The sequence below is a fragment of the Nelusetta ayraudi genome, unplaced genomic scaffold (assembly GCF_046127955.1).
Source record: "Nelusetta ayraudi isolate G7.1 ecotype Tasmania unplaced genomic scaffold, CSIRO-AGI_Nayr_v1 ptg000163l, whole genome shotgun sequence".
Classification (NCBI taxonomy): domain Eukaryota; kingdom Metazoa; phylum Chordata; class Actinopteri; order Tetraodontiformes; family Monacanthidae; genus Nelusetta; species Nelusetta ayraudi.
The window spans coordinates 232,501-250,448 of NW_027466213.1; the positions used below are offsets into that span (position 1 = coordinate 232,501).

The window sequence follows — 17,948 nt, forward strand, 5'->3', positions numbered from 1 at the left end:
GGGTGTGATTCTATTGGTCGACACTGATTTGAGGCTCTCCGGCTTCCGGATGGAGGCTCAGTAGCAATCCCCTCCACCCACCGCCACCCCCGACAGCGAGGTTGACCTCCCGTTTTTGAGGTTTTCGCTCGTCCTAATTCGGCGTTCGACCTCCGGGTCGAGGTGAAGCAGCTCGTTGCAGTTTTGAAATCGACATCTTTTGTATCTGAGTGGAAAACGATGCCGTCAAAACCTTCTTCCTGTGACACACACAAACTGAACTGCGGTTCATCCGGTTTATTCTGCCCACATCTGACACTGTCCGTCCTTCTTCCACTTTGCTTCACTTACCCTCTTCACCCTCAGCGCTGTGTTTATGGCTTCTATATTTTTCTTCCCCCTCAAGCAAACCTCTTTCACCCCCCCCCCATCCCCCTCTTGTTTCCTTCTCTCTTGAGGTTAAATGGGGTCTAAAGAAAGTTTTGCACTAAAAGACTTTTGGTCCAAAACAGTCCACAGTTCCCAGCATGGGGCCACACGGTTCCGTGTGTGTGTGTGAGCCTCACGTATGAATAATTGAGCAGTGTGTGTGTTCGTGTAGCGTCGAGCCAAATTCACCTCAACATCTGGCCCTAACCTCGCTCACAGCGGGGGTCAACAACTCGCGCTTTCAAAACTCTCGTCTCTCTGGCAGGATTTGCGAGGACCTTTGCAGAATACATTAACCGGCCTGCCGTCCCCTCAGAGTAGTCCTTCTGCACGGAGCAGGCACTTTGGAAAACGCTTCTCTCTGCCCCCCCCCCCACCCCTCTCAGCTCTCTGCCCCCCGCTGCCGCCGCCACCGCCGCCGCCGAGGGCGCCGCTTGCCATCAACAGAAGCAAGAGGAGTTCCTTTTTAGAAACACCCGCGTTTGATTGTCAGCCCTTTTAAGAATACCGCAGAAATACTCCACGCTTGGTTTGAACTTCTGCCTCAGGAATTTGAGATCATTCACGGTATTTTTTGTTCTCCGTGCCAGAGGGGGGGGGGGATTTCTTTATAGCTTTGAGCTCTGACCTCAAAGTGTAAAAACAAAACGTGGTTATTGTTCCTTAAAGTCACTGAGTTACACTGAAGTGCTTGTGGATACTACACGCGGTCACACTTGCAGTCAAAGACAATTTTGCGGCCAGAGTCACGTAGCGAGCCCAGAAAACGTCATCTTCACAAAAGAGGTCAAGTCAACGGAGAAGCTCGCAAGGCGGCCGGATCTCTCATCCATCTTGTCAAGCATCAGTTTCAAGCATTTTCCAGCACAGTTTTAGGAACCAATCACAGCCCAGCTGTAGGGCTAATTTAGAACCAATCACCATCATCCTGACAGCAGGAAGCGACTGTACAAAGACTTTGTTAAGAGATAAGTGGTTATCAGTAATAATAATAATGATAATAATAATTATAAGATTTATTATTTTGACAGATTATTCTTAATTTCCCTCCTTGCAGCCAATTGTGTTTTTCAAGAGCTGACAAGACAGTTCAGTTATATTTGTCTTTTATTATTGTGAATCTTCAAGGACCAAGATGAGACCCCTGAGGTTCCCCACTCGTCGTTTCTGATGCATTTTTGTTCACAGCATCTGTTCCAGCGATTCCACGTTCCGACTCACCCAGATAAATACCGTCCACGTGGGAGCACCTCTTCTTGGTTACGTTGACGTCCAGGTAGAAGAGGCCCAACGGGTGTCCGAAGTTCTCCCCGGGACTGGGGTCCAGCACCAGCACGGCATCATGGGCCGTGGGCTCGGGGAAAGGCTGCTGGTGCCGGTGGGGCCCCTGGGCTCCGTTCAACCTCTGGCCCAGGCTGAAGCTTCCTCCTCGAGCTTTGGAGCTCAGCAAGGTGGACGAGGAGTCGGGCAGGATGGCCAGAACTTTCTCTGGGTTCCCTGGAAGGTTTTGGCAGAACTTTGGAATGGTGCAGAGACGACAGAACTGCCTGGGGGCTTTTCCCCTACAAGCTTAAGACTCGAAGGGCTTTGGAACGGAAATCGGCTCCATACAGTGTGACACACAAAAATAAAAAAAATAATTGGAAAAGAATAATTAATTCAGCTAATTAAATGTTTGAATATTTACACATTATAACACTTTCAGTTGGACTTAATTCTGATTTTTTACAAAAACAACTACATTTTTTTTTTATTAATTCTTCTACCATATTGATGGTTATTTTACATACTTACATCATATCTGAGAATCAAAATCGTTATTCTAGTTATCATCTAAATATGCATCATCATAAAATATTGCATCCAGAAAATATCTGACACTTGCAAAAAAAAAAATGATTTGACTAAATTATCCAGATGTGTATTCCAAGGATTCCAGGGAGTTGACCCCCGGCGGTGGCGGCTGCTGACCTGCGGCCGGCTTACCTGAGGCGGCGCTGCGCGGCTCCGACACGTAGACGGCCACGGCCGACAGCGGCAGATGGGCCAGGCGGCGGCACTCGGCCTCGGACAGCGAGGACGTGCGGAGGCAGCGGTCCAGCTGGTCCCACTGCAGCGACTGCAGGCCGGCCCGGACCCAGCGCTCCAGCCGACCCGGCGCCACGGCGCCCAGCGGCAGCGAGTGCAGCAGCAGGATGGAGAGCGGCACGGCGAGGAGCATCAGGAGCCTCATGGTCACAGCGGGAGGATCCACTGGAGTCTGTCCTTCAGATCAGCTGCTGGTCGGTCTGGTCTCTGCTCGTTAGGCTCGTTATGCTCTTTAGGTTCTTTGGGTTCTTTGCATTTGTCCTTTACTTGCTGAACATTTTCTTCCTCTGGAGTTTTCAACTGGGACTCTGTGTGTTCTTTATATCTCTCCTCTCGTTCCTTTATTCCTCTTGATTCTTACGGTGAACACAGGTGGCACGTTTTTTTCTCTTCTTCTTTTTCTTCTTCTCTTTTCACTCCATTTCTTCACACTTTTTTCAATTCAACTCCACCAATAAAGATTAATTCCTTTGACTGCCGAAAACCCCGTCCTCTTCCTTCTCTCCTTGTTTTTCTGCTTTTCTTCTCAGGATTGGAAAACTCTTTCAGTCTGGGATCTCTGTTGTATTTGATCCTGATAACTCCTTAGTTTTAGTTTCAACACACAGGCTGCATCCTTTCTTTCAGTTCTTTCTTCCCCCTCCTCTTGTTTCTCCTTTATCTCCTCCTCTGCTGGTCAGAGGGAACCAAACGTCCAAAGGCACCAAATGAGACTTTTCTCAGTTGTTTGTCGTTTTTCTCCTGGCTGCTCCTCTTTTATTTCTTGCTTGTCCCTCTCCAATCAGCCTTGGTTAGAGTCGGTCTGGAAGGTGGCAGAAAATGTTTCCCCAGTGAGGATGAATCCAGTTTGTCCTGCAGGCTCTTCGCTCTCTCTGACACTTGAGCCTCCGGACTGTCCGCAGCTTCTCCTGCTGCTCGAACCTATTTACTGCTCAGCTTCATCTGCTCTCTCTCCCTCTCCCTCTCTCTCCCTCTCTCTCTCTCTCTCTCTCTCTCTCTCTCTCTCTCTCTCTCTCTGTCACAGACACACACCCACACACTCTTATTCCCCCCTCCGTGTCACAAGGTCCTGAGAGGAGGAGAGAAGACTGATAGAAAGGAAGGAAAAGGTAAGAAAGAAAGAAAAAAAAAATCTAAAATTACGGAAGAAAAGATGGAAATGAGAGCAGTGAAAGAAATGAAATGAAATGAAGGGGAAAGAATAAGATGGGAGGAGTGGAAGGAAAAGGGAAGAGGGATTGGAAGAAAATGAAAAAAAAAAAATCCTGAAGTGTTGACAGGGAATGACAGAAACAACTTGATACAATTGCAGATGTTGAGATTGTAAACGACAATGAATTGTATTTAAATACGTGTTTATTAAAAGAAAAAAAAAGTGAAACACAAACATTTGAAAAGAAACACCAAAGTGGTGCAGGAGTTGAGATCGCAGTGGTGCTTGGTTTTTCCTTACACGACGACCTCTAGTGGTGGGATTTGTGACGTACACGTTGGTTGACAGGGGAGGAGAGAATGAATCTGTCAAAGTCTATCTCTGTCAAAAAGTCTGCATGCGGGAACTTGGCCTGACCCCTGCATCTGTGAACCTGTTTAGCAACAACACCTCGAAAATAAAACAAAAAAACATGGATTCGCGGTGTTATTGACGTCATTCAAACAGATGGTTGCCATCAAGCAGTAAATGGATATGTGATAGTTTTAGGGTAGGGTTGTATTGTATATTGCTATTCAGTATATATCAACATTCATATGTATCAGTCCCTCAGGGGACTGATACATATGAATGTTGACCCCTGATACACATGAATATTGCCATATGTATCAGTCCTGACGCAATCCTGACAATGATGATGATACCATCCTGAACGAATATGTGAAGCCATTAAAAGAAAAGAAAAATGATGAAATGAGAAGGTGAACCCAAACGTTTGACTGGTAGTGTGTATATGGGAATATTTCCCAGCCTTACGAACACTTTTTTGATGAAAGTCTGCGATAGGGCCAGTAGGAGGCACCCTAAAACCCGAAGTTGACCACCGCCATCGAAAGACGATCTTTGCCCGGGATGCTTCACGCTTGTATGTTGTCAACGCGGCTTTCCCCCTCTCCTTCCCACCAAAACGTGACAAACAAAACTCCAGCGGGTCAGTGAGCTCGCCGCCGCCGCCACACCGATGGAGCAACCATGCTAGGGACATTGTCTGGCTCGGGGTGAGTCTCGGTGTGTTTTCCTTGCGGATGATGAGGCTGCGTGTCGTCGTCGTGAGTGTTCCACTCGGGATGTGCGGGACCGGTGATGTGGTGTGCGCGGTTGCTAAGCTAACGCTGTCAGGGCTGCAGAGATGGTAAAACACACTACACTTGCTGCTACCTAGCTAGTTAGCTTAGCGTGCTAGCGTGTCAAAAAGTGGCCAGCGAGGACCGGCTCGGCGCCGCTCTTTTGCTCCGTGACAACTAGCAGGGATTCTGAGTATGGCGTCTAAAATGATGTTGGCGAGGTGAGGCCGGAGAACCGTAGAGTCTGGAGGTGATTTTATTCACGGTGATGCTGTAGTTAGCCAAACTCGCGGGCTAGCGCTAGAGCGGCACGTGAAGCGGCAGTTGTCGAGTGGCGGAGTGAAGTTGGTCTCGTGTTGGCTTCGTCTTTTTTTCCTTTTTTTTTTATACCATCTGTTTTGGAAATGAACTATTGCTCACTGTCACTGCTGATAAATGCGGGAAGATGGGCTGAGTAATTCACCCCCCCGCCCCCCCCTACTTTTGACCCTTTTTTGTATGGATGATTCATTTTTGACAAAAGTGACTTCAATAAGCAACATTTCAGCAGACGTTTGATTAAAACAGAACGCATTGTCATGCGATGCCCAGTTGCTCAGAACAAACCTTAACTTTACCGTTAGCGTTAACGAGGTTGTAAGAAAAACACGTTTATGACGCCCTCGTCATGGAAGCGAGGTTGGTGGACCGGACCGGACCGGACCGGACCTCACCTCTTGGGAGTCACTGCTTTCACAGCAGAATGCTTTCACAGCGGTATGGAAGCTAAAGACAGAGGCGCTGCACTACGAGATAGCATTTTCATACAAAGTATGACAAAGTCCACCTGCACTATAGGTGATCTATGACAGCAGGTTAGGCTGTTGTGGACTTGACATCCTGGGATAGAATATTTGAAATAAAACCTCAGTGTTCCAGAAAAGTATTTATATATAAATAAATAAAAGGCAATTATTTGGTAAACGGATATCTGGGTCAGACCATCAAAGCACTCTCTTCATTTTTTCCCTTTTCCTTTTATCTGCAAATCTTTTTGTTCTTCTGAGGTTCTGTTCCATTCATTTTAGATGGCGGGAGGGGTAGGGAGTGGGCCAACTGCACTCAGACGTTCTGTTCTCACATCATTACACAAGTTAAAGAGAAGATTGCGTCTCAAACACTTTAAAATAGATTTTGTTGATGACTCTTCCCATACTTTTTCTCACTACAGTGGACATAAAGTTGGCGGTAGCGCTGCGCTTGGGATTTTCTCTCCTTTTTGTTTTGCGTCGTGCAAGTTGACAAGTTTTTGGTTTTTTTCGTGAGCCGACCTTTTTTTAAAAAAAAAAAAAAAAAAATCTACAGATTGTTTGTCAGTAACATGGCGAGTGGCAGTGACCATGGTTATCACACAGAGACGCAGGCCAAACACGAGTCAAGCGACGGCACGCAGGCAGAGACTCACAGCCAGAGAGATTTTCAGAAAGACGAGGAAAAAGGAGAGACTGAGAGATGATTGGTCCGTGTGAGGTAGGGAAGGCTTCTGAATGTGAGGCCTGCAGTCAAAGATGAGGAATAAGGATGAAAACGGGGGGGAATATGAGCCGCTTTAAAAGAACCTCATAAAGTTTGTTCAGTGTCTTTATTTCCAGAGTAAAAACCCCCCAGAGTGACTCTTCCTCTCTCCTGCAGCTCCGCTGGTGAAAGCTGCTGGTCCGGTGCCTCCTGTGGATCCACCCAGACAGACCTGACTTCCTCCTGCAAGACCTCAGTCCAGTCCGGCATCTCACATCATCCATCGCTGGTGTTGGGAAGAAGAAGAAGAGGAAGAAGCAGGACCGTCTGGCGGCTTCAGATTTCCCCATGTTTGAACCGCGTTGCCTGAGGATTTGAACCTCCTGCGTCTGCGTGCCTGCCTGAGACTCCCGGCAGGACCTCCAGCGCGCCCACACTGTCAAGCAGTCTTGTGCGGTGGTCCCTCCAGCCTCTGCAGGTATGCTTGCTGGTGGTCACAGTCAGTCAAGAACTCGTAGCCGGCCCACAGTGACCTCCAGGAAGTCTCGCGCTCCGTTCGGACGGAGCTGACAGTGCAAGAGTCCAGCAGGGGGACCCCTTCCTGGGAACAGCGTCTCCGCCATCCAGCGTCTTCACCAAAGAAAGATCTCCTCAACCCCTGACAATCATCCCAGCCGGGTGGGGTCATGCCCACCAATCAGTCCTCTCCGTGGGATGGGGGGGACGTCCGGGATCTCTCCACTGCCGGCAGTCCCACCACTGCCACCAAACACCCCAAGGCCACCAAAGTGCCTCTCCGGCCCGCCTTCGTGGAGGTTCCTGGAGGGAGGAGTCCAGCCAGACCTCTGCCGTCCGACTCGGCCTCGCCCGCCCCCCCGTCGGGACCTGTGTCAGTGCCGCTGCTGCCGCCGCCGCCGCCGTCTTCTGTATGGAGCTACAACAGAAGCAACACGCGGGCCCTGCCAGCCAGTGTGTCGCAAGTGTCCTCAAACATCCTGCACAGGCTCAACGCCAGCAAGAAGCTTAGCCAGGTCCTGGCAATGGGCGGCAAGCAGGACAAGAAGAAGACGGAGGCCAAGGTGGCGCTGAGCGCAGCGCTGAACGGCGCCATGCAGAAGTACCTGTCGATGCCCGACGCTCAGCCCGCAGACCGGCTGAAGGTGAGCAGGCTGCAGGACGAGAGCATCGAGCCGCTGGACTGGAGGCCCTTCCTCTCCGTCTCACCCCTCCTGTGCAGAGAGAAGCCGTCTGTGCGGCAGCGAGGCAACATCATGGTGAGTGGCAGGCAGCAGGACTTTTAGATGTGTCTACACCACCAGTCAGCAGTTTGGACTCTGAATTCAACGTCTTGTCTTTCAGTTTCATGACTGTTGACGGTGCAGTTTCTCACTGAAGGCATCATTATGGAGGAAACGATTAAAAGTGTCAAATAACTCGTTTTATTTTGAAATTCTTCCAAATAGCCACCGTTCCTGAAAAGCATATTCAGAGTTATTGAACGTGTTTTTCTTTGCTGCATAATTTCATATGTCCTGTCTTCAGTATGTGTCAGCAGTGCAGGTGTAGTGTGAAAGTCGGTAGGTGTGTCCAAACCTTTCACTGGTAGCGTACCAGTCATACTGGTACATATGTGTGTGTGTGTGAATGTGATTTGTTTTATCAGCAACTGTCAGTGGTCCAGACGAGTCTGTTTTTGTCTTCCTGAAGTAGTTTCTCATTCACCTTTTTCAAAGTAAACTCAGATTTTGCCTTTGCAGAAATGTTGCCTCTTCTCTTCACTCCACTGGCAGCAGCAGCAGCAGCAGCAGCAGCAGCAGCTTCATCCTCCACGTCTTGCTCTCTGGTCTCCTGTCCCTGCAGCACGATGCTGGAGACCACCCGTCCTCGCCCCCCGTGCCTCCGGTGGGCCTTAAGAGGGGCCGCTCGGCCAAGGCGGCCACCACCGCGGTGGGCCCCCTGGTGGCCGGAGGACCTCCTCTCAACCCTGAGTTTTGCCTGCGAGGGATTCCTCCTCCTCTGGTGGGCGTGGCCACGAGTCGACGGGCGAGTCGACACCCGCTGGGGAGCCTGCTTGGGGCCACCGAGTGGAAGCCCCCCGCCCTGCTGGAAGGAGCCTCGGGTAACCAGGAAGGATGTTTTCTCTGGATGAAGAGCATTTTGTTGGTTTTCTTCTTCTGAATCTGTTCCTGGACCTTGCAGATGTGGCCTCCTCTCCTGCGGGGGTGCTGGTGGGCTCGGTGACCTCTCAGATCTCCACCATCCACCTGACCAGGCCCAAAGGCCGCCCCTCCTCCGCCTCCTCCTTGCCGCTCTCGTCCTGTGCCCCGCAGACGGAGGAGAGTGAGTCTGGAGAGGCCCAGCTGTCAGGGTGAGCTCAGTTCTCACATCACATCTCATCACATCTCATCACATTTAGACCACTTGATTTTGATCATGGTTTACTTTGACTCCCCCTTCAGGCAGGAGGGTGGTATGCAGGTGGACGGAGCTGAGGAGGAAGTTCCTGGTGAGCTGGAGAACATCTGCAGCGACGACGGTGAGCTGTTTAAACACTTGAACCGACTCTCTGACTCCCTGGCTATCAGTCTCTCTGACTCTCTGATTCTCTGACTCGCTGACTCCCTGGCTATCGGTCTCTCTGACTCTCTGATTCTCTGACTCCCTCACTCTCTGACTCCCTGGCTATCGGTCTCTCTGATTCTCTGACTCCCTGACTCTCTGATTCTCTGACTCCCTGGCTATCAGATTCTCTGACTCTCTGACTCTCTGACTCTCTGACTCTCTGACTGTCAGTCTCTCAGTCTCTCAGTCTCTCTGACTCCCTGACTCCCTGACTCCCTGACTTCCTGGCTATCAGACTCTCTGACTCTCTGACTCTCAGATTCTCTGACTCCCTGGCTATCAGACTCTCTGACTCTCTGACTCTCAGTCTCTCTGACTCCCTGACTCTCTGACTCCTAGGCTATCAGTCTCTCTGATTCTCTGATTCTCTGACTCTCTGACTCTTCTGCTCTTCTGTCCTCCTCAGATGACTCAGACGGCTCCTCTGTGACGTCCATCATCCTCAAGTCTGGGTACCGTTTCAATGACGCACACTCTCATTCTCTCTCTTTGTATATCCATGGTCCTTATCAAGTTAAAGCAGACTTCATTGCTTACATTCACATTAATGATGCAACAAAGGGTGCAGTGGGTGGCAGAAGGAGTGTTTTTCTCCCCCCCCCCCTTGTGGACAGAGTTTAAACTCCATCCACCTGGCGGCCCCTGACGTGTGTATGAAAGCTGTCTTGCTGAGCGCTCACCTGTCAATCAAACATCACCGGCGGCCTCTGATAAGAACAAATAAACAGCATTCGGCTTCTAAACGAAGCTCGCCGATTGGTTTCAAAATGGCGGGGCGGGCGGCGAGGCCCCGCCCACCCTGCCCGACGCTCCCTCTCCGTCATTCTGTGCCGCTTGGCTTTGTTGCGGCGGCTGAAAGCAGCAGAGCGCCGTGGAAAACTCTGCTGCTTTGTGCTGCGTAACACTGCAGTCAGCGGGGCCACCGGGCAGAACCTCCCACCAACCGCTGGCCGCCATTGTCACCTTATTGTCGCCCCCTGTCCCCAACACACACACGCTGGTTCCTTCCCTTATGTTGAGTGTGGAGCCTCAGCTGCAGGTGGATTCGACTGAGCACGTCCACTCCTTCCTACATCCATCCGTTTAGTACTCTTCCTTTATGACTGTCATGTGAGTTTTTTTTTTTTTTTTCAATTTTCATCCTAAACGATTGACCTTTGACCTGTTGTCATCAATAGCTGAGTGTTGTGTCTTTTAACTCTGGAAACTTCCAGCCGACTCGTTTTTCAAGCTTCTTCATCACTGATGAAACAGATTTTTTATCTCCATCTACTTGTTTTCATCGTTTTTTGTTTTTTTCCGACTGTCAAAAGACTCTGCGTTGATGTTTAGCGCGCCGCGATTGCCCGTGTGTTGACCGTCTTTCACTGTGTGTCTCAGCATCGAGGAGCCGATGCTGCTGGGGCCGGAGGAGGACCTGGAGGAGAAGCCGGCGCTGGTTCCCAGTTTGTTCCCCTTCGTGGCGCCGACGCTTTACTTCAGCACGGCCAATGAGAAAGGTCAGTGACCCGCTTTCCACGTGACCTCCGCCGACGTCGATTGGCCGCTTTCCACTTCCCCAAGAACAGAGCGTCACAACGTCGCTGTGCCGTGCGCTCCCCTCCGTTCTGTCCGGCGGCGCTCGGGAATGGGAGCCAGACTCCGCCTGAGGAGAAGAGTGTGTTTTCCTGCCGGGATAAAATGTCCCGGAACACCAGGTGTTACGCTGGCCTCCGAGCCTCATTTGCCCGTTGTTGTGCCTTTGTGCTGTGCAGTGGAGCTTCTGCCTGTGGAGCAAAGACGGCTGTTGAAGTGGAAGATGAGCACCGTCACGCCAAACGTGGTCAAGCGCGTCATCGCCAGGTCTCACTTTAAAGCCACCAAGAGTAAGTGTGTGTGTGTGTGTGTGTGTGTGTGTGTGTGTGTGTGTGTGTGTGTGTGTGTGTGTGTGTGTGTGTGTGTGTGTGTGTGTGTGTGTCAACTGATAACGTAGAATCTGACTTGTGCGCAGTTCAAAGAGGAGAATTTGATGTTTTTTTGTTGAATATGACGAAACGTCAACTTGTGTCTTTGTTGTTTGCTGGGACTCAAAAACAGCAAACAGTTGCTGAAGTCGAGCGCTGACACCGGCTCCTTTTTCCCCCCCCGGTCATTGGTAAATCAGAACATTTAGATTCGTGGTTGACTGTGTGGTGAAAGTCCACCGGTTGAAGGACTCTGAAGGTCCTCACACACCAGCAGCACATTTCCACTGAGCGAAAGAGCGCCAAACTTTATTTGCGTCATTTATTTACTTTGCCTGTTGCCCGGTGCGTCAGGACCTTAAGACGTGTGTGCGTGTGTTAGGAGCTTTGGTGGGAGACTCCAGGATGCAATATTATCGCAGTTCCACGCCGTGATAACGTTGAACATCTGCACGGCTCCTTAAGATCCATTTGCCCTCCTGTTCAAAACAAACCAAACGCATCCATTCAAATCTCACCTCTCGCTTCCTCTTCTCCCTGCAGAGAGCCACGACTGGCTGGGCTGCTGGGGCCACCACATGAAGTCCACCTGCTTCAAGACCATCGCAGAGCACCAGAAGGTGGGAGTGAGGACGCTGCTGCTGCTGCTGCTGCTGCACCACCGCCGGTCCTCCGTCTCTCTCACCTGACCTCTGTGTGTCTGTCGGTACCTTCCCACAGCTGAACCACTTCCCGGGAACGTTCCAGATCGGCCGGAAGGACCGGCTGTGGAGGAACATGTCCAAGATGCAGGTTCGCTTCGGCAAGCAGGAGTTCAGCTTCATCCCTCGGACCTTCGTCCTACCCCAGGACATCAAGCTGCTGCGCAAAGCCTGGGACGAGAGCGCCCGGCAGAAGTGGATCATCAAACCAGTAGGTCCCACCACCACCACCACCAGCAGCACCACCAGCAGCAGCTGCTGGTCCTCTCACCAGTGGCCTGAGCAGGGGTGAAGCAGCGAGCTCTCCTCACTTCATCCTCTTTGATCTCCAACAGCCGGCGTCGGCCAGAGGTTTAGGAATCCAGGTCATCCACAAGTGGAGCCAGATGCCTCGCAAGCGCCCCCTGCTGGTCCAGAAGTGAGTCTTGGCAGGTAACCGCCGGGTGGTTGAAGTTTTCCAGAGGTGACGACTGTGTGTGTGTGTGTGTTTGTGCGTGCAGGTACCTTCACAAGCCCTACCTCATCAGCGGCAACAAGTTCGACCTGCGCATCTACGTGTACGTCACGTCCTACGACCCGCTCAGGATCTACATCTACTCTGACGGACTGGTGCGCTTCGCCAGCTGCAAGTCAGTACTCGGTCTCACACCCAACGCATTTTAATACCTTACTGATTCAGTTCCAGAGACCGAAAGATGAAGCAGAAATACGATAGATGAATGAAAAGTTTAATATTTGCTGAGTTGGTGACATAGATTTAAAAAAAAAATAAAATAAAATTTTTTGCAGGTATTCGTCTTCCATGAAGACTCTGAGCAACAAGTTCATGCACCTGACCAACTACAGTGTCAACAAGAAGAACTCTGAGTACCAGGCCAACAGTGACGACAAGGCCTGCCAGGGACACAAATGGTAACAGCAACAGAAAAGACTTTAATGTATGGAGTGGAGGGAAGATGGAAGGGTGGAGGGGGCAGTGACTCCATGACTCCTAGAATTAAATATGGCAATAAAAACTGGTGATGGAAAGAGATTTATTATTGGTTTGTTACCTCTGTTTGCTGTTTAAACGTGTGTGCGTGTGTGTGTGTGTGTAGGGCTCTGAAGGCCTTGTGGCAGTACCTGGGTGAGCGGGGGGTCAACACTGCTCTGATCTGGGAGAAAATCAAAGACATTGTGGTCAAAACCATCATCACGTGAGTCTGCAAACACACACACACACACACACACACACACAAAGCTGCCAGTGACGTCACGCCGTCTCCCCGTTGTGCCTGCAGCTCGGAGCCGTACGTCTTCAGCCTGCTCAACATGAACGTGCGGACGGCGTACAGCTGCCACGAGCTCTTCGGCTTCGACATCATGCTGGACGAGAAGCTCAAACCGTGGCTGCTGGAGGTCAACATATCTCCCAGGTACTGCACACACACACACGCACACACAGTGTGAGAGAGATGTTGTAACCTGTGTTTCTGTTCCCCGCCGCCACCGCAGCCTCCACTCCAACTCGGCGCTGGACGTCGCCGTCAAAGGTCACATGGTCCGCGACCTCCTCAACCTGGCCGGCTTCCGCATCCCCAGCCGAGAGGAGGTGTTCTCCCGCTGCAGCAGCGTCTGCAGCTCCACCAGCAGGTCGGCAGCAGCCACTGCACCACCTGGCGCCAGTATTGGATGTGCCTGTAGACTGATGAATGAATGAATGAATGAATGAATGTGTGTGGGCCTTTGTGTTTTGTTTTTTTTTGCAGTTTGCTTGGGGGCAGCAGAGAGAAGAGCAAACCAGAGGTGACGCCTGATGAGAAGGTCAAACGGACCTTCTACGTCTCCCAGCGTTTCTCCGAGCAGGTAACAGCAGCAGCAGTAACAGCAGCAGCAACATAAGCAGCAGCAGCAACAGCAGCAGCAGCAGCAGCAGCAGCAGCAGTCACGACTCTCTGATTCTTAAGCCCAAAACACAGAGAGCGTCTGCGGTGGTTGGAGGCTCCACAGCCATTAAAGTCAGTGAGCGTGTCTCCACTAGGGGGCAGCGTGGACGTGTTCCAGAAACGTCCCAGTAGCCTGAAGCCACTTTAGAAAAATATGTGGCTGTTTATTTTCTTCACTTCACCTTCCACCTGCTTCACTTCAGGCAGGAAATATCTATCTATCCATCCATCCATCCATTGTCAGGTACATCAGCAGGTAGAATTGTTCAGGCAGGAAGTCACTGAAAAACCGTGGAAAACACGGAGGATCCGGTTATTTTTCATCATAATATACAATGTGCTGGATTTTATTTTGAAATGCTGCTGGATTTTACTGTGAAACGTCAACGTGACGCATCCGCTTCAACACTGTTCAGTTTGGCTGCCAAACAATGAAACAGATTTCACTTTGAATCTGAAACTATGATGCACAAAATGCATGTCCACTCTAAATACCTGCATTTTGTGTGATACCAGCAGTTCAGTTCATTATTATTTTTCTCATTTTTTTTACACACAGCGACGCTCGAGAGGCAGCTCGGACGGGCAAAAGAGTTTTGTTTCGCTGTTGCTTTCTTTAAATTCACACCCAACTGCTTCCTGGGTTGGGCAGACGCAGATGCTTTCAGTGGGAAGCCGTGGGTGAAGAAGCTAACCGATCGCTACTTCCTGTTTGCCCCCCCTGACCGCCCACAGGACTTCCTGTCCACCGTGCTGGACGTCCTGACGCCGGAAGACGTCCGCGTGCTGGTGGAGAGCGAGGACGAGTTGTGCCGGCGCGGGCGCTTCGAGCGGGCCTTCCCGTCGCCGGCGTCGTCCCGCTACCTCCGCTTCTTCGAGTGTCCGCGCTACAAGAACCTCCTGCTGGACCAGTGGGAGCAGAAGCACTGGAGCGACCGCCCCAAAGGTGCCGCCGCCGCCGCCGCCGCCACGGCCGCCGCGTCAGCAGCCGCTCACAGTGCTGAACAGAGGATGGTTTTTTTTTCTTCCGCAGGTGTCAGTCTGCTGACGGCTCTCTGTCAGAAAGGAGTCCACCTGGGGACCAGTGACCCCGCCCACATGGTGAGCAGACGCCCAGCAGACGCCAGCCTAGGGAAGCGCTTTGCATTCACTGCATTAAAAACCTGAGGTCTTGTAATTGGGAGATAAGGATCCCTATTTTTTTTCAATCCAGTGAATGCAGTGAATGCAGTGAATGCAGTGCGCTTCCGTACCAACCAGACGCGTGAAACTAAATTTTAAGAATGCTAAAATGTGAATGTTTTTTTGTGAATGTGAACTGTTGTGAATCCAGTGGTCCAAGTGCAGCTACGTCTCCAAGTTTGAGCCACACAGACCAGACAACATCAGCCTGTCCAGATCCAGGTAACACACACACACACACACACACACACACACACACACACACACACACACTAGCTGCGTTTCCATAACCACTAAAAATGCGCAAAACCTGAATATGGTCATAAAAAACTGGTGATGGAAACACTTTCTTCACATTTACACGTCAGCGGACGTGACGTACCAGGTCACGTGACCAGTTCACTGACCAGTGGAAATGGTGCGTTATGATTGGACGGAGGAGGAGGCGGAATATTTTTCTCCCAGTCATCAAAGAGAAAAATAGAAGAACCATTCTGGACAGCAAACAACAGGGAAATGCAGATTAGTGGCAAAATGTTTTGTACCTCCATCCTCCTCTAGGTGGCGTCTCGCGGGGCGAGACTTGACCAGAATTACACTTCCATGCTCTTCACCTGCACATCGCAATTGTACTTTTGCCGAAATCTTAAAAAAATCTCGCTTTTATTTTGCGAAGAAAAAAAAAAAAAAAAAAAACTGCCATTGAAATGCACCGAGTGAGATCAAGCGTCTCTCTGCTGCCCCCTGCTGTCTCCCCAGGGTGGTGGTCAGCCACAGGCGTCTCTCCTACCACAGCGACGGTGCCTCTGACGAGGAGGTGGCGTCTCTCCTCAGCGTTCCCGCCTCCTGCTCCAGCCTGGCCAGCAGCGCCTGCGGTAGCCCCTCCCCCAGCCTGCTGCCCCGACACTTTGCCACGCTCTGAGACCCCCCCACTGCCCCCTCCCCCCCTCACCCTCTCCCCCGCCCTGGACCTTCACACAGACCTGCACTAGTGAGCAACTGTGGGACATGGAAGCCGTTCACACAGGAAGTTGTTGTCTTCACTAAAGAGAAACAGACTGAGATCAGGTGACCTCACGCTAACAAGTGGCCCAGTTCACTGTGACGCATGTTGGCGACTGACTCACAAAGCACACAAAGGTTTAGGAAGCACACAGGGGGGAGGGCCTGATCGGAGAAGAACGATGATCCTGAAGAACGGCCGCCTGGCTGCTTATTTGAAACCTGTCCAAGTGGTGGCGCCACTGGAGCGCTGGAGCGGCGGCCCAGAGCTCACTGAGCTGAGGGGGAGCAGGGAGGGAGCTGGAGCAGCACCCAGGCCATAGACAGGCCCGCATGCATCAGCCAATCAGGTGCGAGCTGGTGCCAAAGCACTCGTAGGCTGGTGTTTATTTTTTTTTTGATTTGCGAATGTTGTTGTTTTTTCTCCTCCTTTTCTTTGTGTGGACGTGGAAGCATCACTGCAACACTCTTAAAGGGACAGTGGACACAACAGTGCAAGTTGCATTGGTTCCTCAGCTCCAGTGACGCCTTCTAATGCCAGAACTCTGACTTGACGTAGCCAGAGGGGCCACGTGTCTCCTGCAGAGGCTCCGGCAGACCAACAACGACACCACGTTTGTGGTCGGAAACGCACACAACTGCAGCCTCCCAGGCCTGCGATGGGTCTGGCAGTCGAGCCCACGTCCTCCCAGAACTGCAGCCTCTCCGGAACCTCCTGAGTTCGATCAGTGTTAACGCTCAGTCGTTGGTGAACCGTTGCCCCTTTAAGTTGCAGGTTGTTGTCGGCTCAGTCCTGGACTGGCCGGAGTGACTTTCTGCTCACTCTGCCGTGTGTGAAACGTGTCACTCCAGCACGTCAAGCTGCAGGCTGGTCGGCGGGCAAAGACACCAGTGCCAAAAAAACACAGCTGGACGGCGAGCGGAGCTGCTGCTGCTGCTGCTGCTGCTGCTGCTGCTGCTGCTGCTCCCTGGAAACTCTTGAGAGCTTCTTATCGTGTGGACCCAGAGCGCTGCAGTCGGCGCTGTCATCAGGCGGCATCAGTGCAGAACAAGCACAGGAGATTTTTGCATCTGGGCAGGAAAACTGTCGGTGGTTGCCTTGCAGAAGCTTCTTCCAAGTGCCTCTCTCAGCTTCTTCTTCTTCTTCTTCTTTTTTTCTTCTTCTTCGCACCTGAGGATCTTAACGCGGATCACGTCGGAGCTGCTGTAGGTTACAGTTGACATGTAACACTCAACAATTTGGACGAATGAAACACTTTTTTTTTTTTTTTTTTCTTAGCCGTTCACTGACATTTCTGAGCCAGATTCCGACACGTCGGTGTCGACGAAGCTGGCTGAAGATTCCTCAGTGCCGACCTTCCTCCCTCCTCAGCTGGTCTCAAGCGATTGAAGTGTTGAAAAGTTTATTTGCTGCGGCTCACAATAGAAACACTGTAGACAGTATGATGATACATTAACAATGAGACTGTGGTTGAGTTTTGAATTTGATTTTTCAGTATTTTTTTTTTTTTTTTTTTTTTTACTAACTTGTGGTTTCAAGGGCTGTGTGCGTCGCTCAGGATAACAATTTCAAAAAAATAAAAGTTTCTGTGGTACCGATTTTGCAGTTTGGCAGTTTTTTTTCTGTGTGAAACACCGTCTGAGATCCCCTCGCTTGTCTTTGCTTCTACTCACAAATGAATATGTGATTAATAAATCAATGGAAGGGCCATCATAGAAATCTATCAAATCGTTAAAGCACAACAACACAAAGTGTCTCGCATCTCCTCGTCACCGTAGAGCCGCCACAACCTTTACGGGTATTTATATATCGTTTCATCCCGAGCGCATCCCGATTAGCGCCTCGTACGCTGCCGTCATTCAATCCTCCCAGCTGCAATTTAACATTTCTGACCTTCAGCAGCGGCGATGGGCCGGGCTTCCCGGTGGGCCCCTGGGAGCTAGCGGCCCCGAGCGGCAGGGTGCAAATGGAGCGAGCAGCCGGTGGTATTTCTGAATGTGTGTCAGGACTCGGCAGGCCGTTGTAAACTATTAATATCGGAGCCGCTCGGCCTCTGAGCTGCAGCAGCAGCAGCAGCAGCAGCAGCAGCAGCCAACGCTGCTGGGGTTTATTATTAGCAGGAGGCCGAGGAATCACTCCAGTGTCTGCGCTCACTCCACCGCAGCAGCTTCTAATCACCCAGGTGATGGAAAGTTGACTGTAAAACAATTACACAACAAGTTTTTTCATTAAAGTGTTTGAAAACGCCCAAGTTCCAGCGCTCAGCTTTGTGTGATGTCACAAAGGGGAGGTGACCAGCTTCTCT

General features: G+C 51.0%; 2 protein-coding genes across 3 annotated transcripts in view; one reads left to right on the forward strand and one right to left on the reverse strand.

The window, feature by feature from the left end:
* Positions 1–3,639, reverse strand: part of LOC142880243 (uncharacterized) — an 8,560-nt gene extending 4,921 nt beyond the window's left edge. Inside the window, exons 1-2 of the mRNA XM_076014014.1 lie at positions 2,395–3,639; positions 1,630–1,905 (exon numbers count right to left, since the gene is read on the reverse strand). Of these exons, the coding sequence (XP_075870129.1) occupies positions 1,630–1,905; positions 2,395–2,641 (523 nt within the window). The 5' untranslated portion in view covers positions 2,642–3,639. The remainder of the gene's footprint in view (positions 1–1,629; positions 1,906–2,394) is intronic.
* Positions 3,640–4,545: 906 nt separating this feature from the next.
* ttll4 (tubulin tyrosine ligase-like family, member 4) lies at positions 4,546–17,241 on the forward strand. Of its 2 annotated transcripts, none has more exons than XM_076013975.1 (21): positions 4,546–4,707; positions 6,445–7,541; positions 8,128–8,386; positions 8,467–8,635; positions 8,727–8,803; positions 9,296–9,341; positions 10,270–10,388; positions 10,644–10,754; positions 11,376–11,452; positions 11,553–11,744; positions 11,869–11,951; positions 12,034–12,162; positions 12,323–12,445; positions 12,631–12,729; positions 12,814–12,948; positions 13,028–13,165; positions 13,282–13,378; positions 14,194–14,404; positions 14,492–14,559; positions 14,792–14,862; positions 15,400–17,241. In XM_076013975.1, exons 2-21 carry the CDS (start codon positions 6,954–6,956, stop codon positions 15,560–15,562), a joined length of 2,955 nt encoding a protein of 984 aa, XP_075870090.1. In that variant the 5' UTR covers positions 4,546–4,707; positions 6,445–6,953; the 3' UTR covers positions 15,563–17,241. The 2 variants fall into 2 exon arrangements, with proteins under 2 accessions (XP_075870090.1, XP_075870091.1); XM_076013976.1 differs by lacking the exon at positions 4,546–4,707 and adding an exon at positions 5,921–6,282.
* The last annotated feature ends 707 nt before the right edge of the window (positions 17,242–17,948 follow it).

Excerpts from the sequence above, each read along its gene's own strand:
- ttll4 (XM_076013975.1), top strand. The coding sequence starts at position 6,954 with ATGCCCACCAATCAGTCCTCTCCGTGGGATGGGGGGGACGTCCGGGAT. Across the intron at positions 7,542-8,127 it reads GGCAGCGAGGCAACATCATG|CACGATGCTGGAGACCACCC; the intron begins GTGAGTGGCAGG and ends CTGTCCCTGCAG. Across the intron at positions 10,755-11,375 it reads TCACTTTAAAGCCACCAAGA|AGAGCCACGACTGGCTGGGC; the intron begins GTAAGTGTGTGT and ends TTCTCCCTGCAG.